General features: G+C 35.5%; 1 protein-coding gene across 1 annotated transcript in view; it reads right to left on the minus strand.

Moving 5' to 3' along the window:
• Positions 1-2,040: 2,040 nt before the first annotated feature.
• The window catches only part of LOC111449092 (BURP domain-containing protein BNM2A-like), a 4,691-nt gene continuing 731 nt past the window's right edge, over positions 2,041-6,000 (minus strand). Inside the window, exons 4-7 of the mRNA XM_023088950.1 lie at positions 5,516-5,539; positions 5,340-5,413; positions 3,231-3,292; positions 2,041-3,046 (exon numbers count right to left, since the gene is read on the minus strand). Coding sequence (XP_022944718.1) covers positions 2,192-3,046; positions 3,231-3,292; positions 5,340-5,413; positions 5,516-5,539 — 1,015 coding nt within the window. The 3' untranslated portion in view covers positions 2,041-2,191. The remainder of the gene's footprint in view (positions 3,047-3,230; positions 3,293-5,339; positions 5,414-5,515; positions 5,540-6,000) is intronic.

Raw genomic sequence — 6,000 nt, forward strand, 5'->3', positions numbered from 1 at the left:
TCACTTATAGACTCAATCCTCCCCTCGAATAAAGTACACTTAAGCCTCTCCTAAGACTTATGGAGCTCTCGAATAGCCTCCCCTTAATCGAGGCTCGACTCCTTTCTCTGGAGCCCTCGAACTAACAAAGTACACCCTTTGTTCAACACTTTAGTCACTTTTGACTACACCTTCGAGGCTCACAATTCTTTGTTCGATATTTGAGGATTATATTGACATGGCTAAGTTTAGGGCATGACTCTGATACCATGAAAGGAATCACGACTCTCCACAATGATATGATATTGTCCACTTTAAGCATAAGCTCTCATGGCTTTGCTTTCGGCTTTCCCAAAAGACCTCATACCAATGGAGTAGTGAGTTTAGGCTGTTATAAATTATAGATTCAACCCAAATGTTCTGTCTATAAATATTTTCAATTAAAAGAAATCTCACTAAATGAACCGAACTTAACTCAACCATAATTTTTTTTTTATTAAGTTAGTTGAGGCGGTTTGAGTCTTTATTTAAATTTTTATTTTTAATGAAACCTTTATTCTTTTTTCAAACATTTAATTAAAAGATTAAAAATTATATTTGGAGAGTTATTTAAAATAAAAGAGTAAAAATTAAAATAAAGATATGTATATATAATTGTACCGATTTCGTTCAGCTTAACCAAGTTTTAGGTTAACCCACGAATCAAACCCAACCCAACTGAGTTTTAAGTGAACCCACGAACTAAACCCAACTCATTAAGTTTTGATTAATTTAAACTCAACCAAAACAAATTCCTAAGTCAATCTAAACCATATGGGTTAAGTTAATCAAACCCAACCAAAGTTAGATACAATATGCTACAACTCTCACTAGATTTTGTTTCATAAATAATAATAATAATAATAATAATAATAATTCGCACTAGATTTGCTTCATAAAAATTTAATAATAAAAAAAATAATTATGGGGGAAGAGCTTACATGCCCCATAGGGCCCACAAATTATTGAAAAAAATAAAAAATTAACTTATGAATATAATTTAGGTTAAATTATATATAAATATATAAAATACCAAAGCTTTCCTCATAAGCTTCAATATTAAAATGAAATTAGACTATAATTAAAATTATTTTTAAAAATATTTTGAAAGTAAATTAGAACCTAAAAATGTGTGACGGTCACTTAAAACAAAAATCTATGGTGTTTAGCCTGATCGTCGAAGATTTGATTCGTTCTCAATAGCCATATGATGATTATCGTCGACGGATGCTTCTATTACACTCGTAATCTCTGAAAGATGAGAACCAACTATGTAGCATCTACATCGAGAATTCAAGTATTGTATACATCATTAGTCCGATCTTTTGTAAGAACTACCCCTAACAACGAACTTGCAAAATGAATCTATTTATCATAAAGAGATTCGTTGTTCTTGACCCTACTTCACCTTAACTGTTATTTGAACAAGTAAGAGTTATGTATTGGTCGAGTGGGGATAGTATTTCTCTTTTGCATGTCCATGAAGTTTTGAAAAATTCAATCATCTTAGAGATCGATAGAGAGGTAGGAATTTATCGAACGAACCGCGCTCCTTCGCATACGTCAAGACTTTGGAGAAAGCTTGAACCCAATTCCTATAGTGATGAATATAAGCGTAATTTTCCTATTTTCTTTTCACTTTTCTATTTGCTTGTTAGTTCCTCGACGATGAGATGCTCGTTGGTTCTATGGTTGCTTGTGACATGTCAATCCTCCAGCCTTTCAAGTATCTCGAAACCCAATCATAACTATAACGTTTATCCAAAGATTAGCTTAAAAACACTTCAAGACTTGCTTAAAAACACATTATTCGCACTATTAGTGCCCAACAAACAATAAGGTTTATTCAAAGAAAGGCAATTTGTAACCATCAATGAACTTTTTCTTTCGGACTTCTTCTGAAGCTTATAAAATTCGTTTGCTAGGGAAAGGTTTCTACACAGTTATAAAAAATGATTCATTCTCCTCCCTAACCGAAATGGAATTTCACAGACAATACAGTTAACTATATTCTAGAGAAACTTCCCACTAATAACACAGTAAAATAATTCATAGAGAATCTTCGACTAATAACACACTAGAAAGCATATAAAACTTACAGACCCAAAACTAGAACATTAATCAACCACACAAGTAAATATATAGATAAGGAGATGAAATTCCAATGGTAGGATTAGGCAGCTAGCCAAACTAAACTATCAGTAGAGACAAAATGGCAGACATGAGAAGCTCCTGGTTTAGTTTTCAGAACTTTAAACGAGGCATGATCTTTATCCCACTGAGAGGTATCCATGTGGCAAATGGCACTGGCTTTCACTCTATCACCATTCTCAGCCCCTAGTAGAATCTCAAACAGCCTATTATTACTCTCTTGGCAATGACAGTAAAAAATGGCATAAGGGTAAGGCATGCTATGACATGCCACCATTTTTGCAGCCACTGTTTCTCTGGGTTCCTCCAAAATGGTATAGTTTTGAAGGAGGATAGTGGAGTTGGAGAGACGTGAGCTAGTCAGAACTTTCAATTGGGTCTCACTTCCCAACATTTTTATAGCAAAATCCAGCATTGATTCTAAAGAAGTGGCACAGAATTTGGTCTCTCCATTGATGGATTCGAGCTCACACTGCTTCAGAGTATACTCCACAGCTTTGGCTTGAGGAGAGTCTCTTGGAAAAGAGAATAGAGTTAGCAGGTATTCAAGTTGTGATGTGGAGAAAGGAATGGATTCAGCTTCTTCTCTTGGCAGTAACTTCGGGGTTTCGGATGGCCTTGAGTAAGGGAAGTAAATAGGCATTTTTTTTCCAGCTTTCAAATCACTTAAGGTGAAGAAAACATATAATAAAGGATCTAAATGCTCCATGTGAGATGGTGCATGAACATGCATATGATTCTTACTCATCTTCTGATGGCCATCATCAACTTCCTTAATATGGGTGTTTGTTTGATCATTAATCTTCATATTCACAAACTGTTCTATGTCTTTTTCATAGCCATCTGTTAATTTCCTAGCAGCACTTTGTTGTGCAACCTGCAATAGGATTGATAATTACAACTTCTTTTGTTTCAGGTAGTTTGATTGCCCTTTCAACAAGCAAATCAAACAAAAAGTTTCATACTCAGAGAAATAGAATTGAGATTAGGAACTACAGAAACAACCCAGTTCCAAATTGTAGTAAAGATCGAAAATTTGATTATAAATCCATAAAACTTACCATTATAATGAGTAAACCAAGACGGATGAGAGAACAAGAAGCCATAGTTCTCTGGTGATGATCTGAAAGCAAGAAGAGTTTGGGAGTTGAGGATATCAGTAGAACTTTGGTAACAAGAAACACACGATTAAAATGCAATGTTAGAATTTTAGTAGCTTCATGTTATGTAATATACTATTAGTTTTTGACCTAAATGATAGGTGGTTTTTCTATATTAAATATAGCATATGATGCCATAGGCAAAAACTCATTTTCAACTTCTTAGGGATAAGTCAATGAATTAGCTTCTTCAATTTGTATAAAGTTTGTTCCGTAGCCAAGTGAAACGTTTGACTGTGACTTTTATTATTATTTGTTCTCTCAGAATCACTTGTTTTTACCAGCATTTGGTTGTGTGTATTGCCTCCTAGGGCCTAGACTATGAAGCCTCCATTGATTTATGCTTGGTGCTTCTTGATAGCTTCCCTTTAGCATCAATAATTTCGATTAAGTTAGATGATTAGTGATTAACCATGAGAGAACTATACATAAATATGATTTGTATCTCATTTTCGATTAAGAAAAGAATAAAGGAAAGTCTTGAACGACTCAACAACCAAGATGTTGATTGGAAACCTATGGCTTTTTCCATATTGGCATTAGCAAAAGTTAAAAGCAAAGGAAGGAGTTTTGATTGCACGTAGAGGAAACTTTGTCAATAGCATTAAAGGCTAGAGACCTAACCAAGAACTCCAAATATCATAGGCTTGATAATAGCAAAGAAAACGGGTGACAAGTGAGTAGACTCCAATAAATAAGAGTTGATTAGAGGCAAATTTATCCAAACTAAAATTAGAGATATACTCCATGGTTGAGATGAGATGATAAGTTGATCCAACTTACTCGACCCATGTACCAACTAGTTACATTCTAGTGAGTCAGCTTGAGTATGATTACTTGAAAATGATATAGGACGTGAAGAAGATGGGTTTGTGCTTGAAACTAAATGCTTTGAGACAAGTGATTGGGATTCATTCTATTAAAACACAGCTGAAATTTTAGTCTTTGTCTAAATCGTTGTTTCTTGGTTTTAGCTTCGAAACAAGAGTTGGGGGTGTGCTTCGGGGTTTATTGAGAATACCCGAATTTCCTAAACCTTGAATCAAGTTTGGTGGATGAGGTGGCGAAGACTTTTCATCCTACACGTTTGGCTTGAAGGGTTTTCTGTTCTTTTTTGTTTTTTTTTTGAAGTACATAATTTCCCATCCTTAAGCAGTTAAGCTTTACTATTAATGAGGGACGGAAGGGAGGCTGTTTTTATGATAAGTCTTTGGTTTTGAATTTGGGTTTTGTACAATTTTAACGACGGATATCGTAACATCACATAAAACGCGTCTGGTAGGGAGAGGTTTCCACACGCATGTAAAGAATGTTTTGTTTTCCTCTCCAACCGACGTGAGATCTTACAATCCACCCCCCTTTGGGACCTAGCGTCCTCACTAGCACACCGCTCGGTGTCTAACTCTCATACCATTTGTAACAGCCCAAGCCCACTGTTAGCAAATATTTTCCTCTTTGGAGTTTTCTTTTCGAGATTCCCCTCAAGGTTTTTAAAACGTGTTTGCTAGGAAGAGGTTTCCACACCCTTGTAAAGAATACTTCGTTCCCCTCTCCAACGATGTGGGATCTCACCGCTATAGTTTCTGTCAAAAGGGAACATAAAGCAAAAGGGAACAAAAGCCAGATGTAGATGAGGAAGCCACCATTAAAAAAGCACCTAATTGTCACAAACTATATGTAATAAGAAACAGGACTAAAGTTGCGTGTATATTTTCTCAACCACTCATAAAAGGCAATCATACTAATACAATTTTATACATACCCAACGCTAAATGGACAAAGAATAACCCACCAAATACACTTTTAGGAAGAGATACAGTAACTAAGAGCCCCCACCAGCTAAAGAATTATAGTCAAGTCTCATGATTAAGACAAAAGTCAGATGATAAGCTATTTACTCTAACAATGTGCTTATAGCCTAGCTATAGATTTGGTCTATACATAACATGAATATGGATTGAATAGTTAAAGGCCAAATGATTCAAAGCTGGAACATAGAAAGGCTTTTACCTCTTCCTCGTGTTATTGTTCTATCGGTGTGATAGTCCACTCTGATCTTGAGAAGGCCGTCTCTTGTCCTCCTCCTACAGACCAAGAACTCCGCTTTCGGTTGAAGCCTTACTTTTGATAAAGCAAAAGTGGCCTCTTAATAAAGAGGAAAAAAGAGGGGCGGGCCTTCCCATTACCTTTGAACGTTTGAAAGTAGAAATCTGGAGAAGTAAAGTGATAATAGACATAAGTTATACACAGTTTAACGTCCACTGCCAACCCAATTAAATCATTGAGTTGTAACAACCCACTGGGGCATTTTATCGAACAGTTGGTGTGCATGTGGGAAAAAAAATAAGCACAATATGTGAAAAAGGGTAACAATCTCCAGCTAATGAATTACGTGCTTTACTCAACTAAATCGGGTGTCACATCGATTCACAAACAGTAGTCAACGACTGTAAAACGGAAGAATTTGGGGGGTGCCCCCAAAATCTGTGGCTGCATTATGATGTTGAATTTCTCTATGGTTGACTTCGATCATAATGGCATCCCAAATTCATCATATAAGCACGTAAACATATTTTTGTCACTTGATTGCCGGCCACTATTTCTAAAGTGATATCCATTATCAACAAAAACAAAAAAGAAATTGAAAAAGAAAAAAAAAAAAAAAAAAAAA

The sequence above is a fragment of the Cucurbita moschata genome, unplaced genomic scaffold (assembly GCF_002738365.1).
Source record: "Cucurbita moschata cultivar Rifu unplaced genomic scaffold, Cmos_1.0 Cmo_Scf00010, whole genome shotgun sequence".
In the NCBI taxonomy this organism is placed as follows: Eukaryota; Viridiplantae; Streptophyta; class Magnoliopsida; order Cucurbitales; family Cucurbitaceae; genus Cucurbita; species Cucurbita moschata.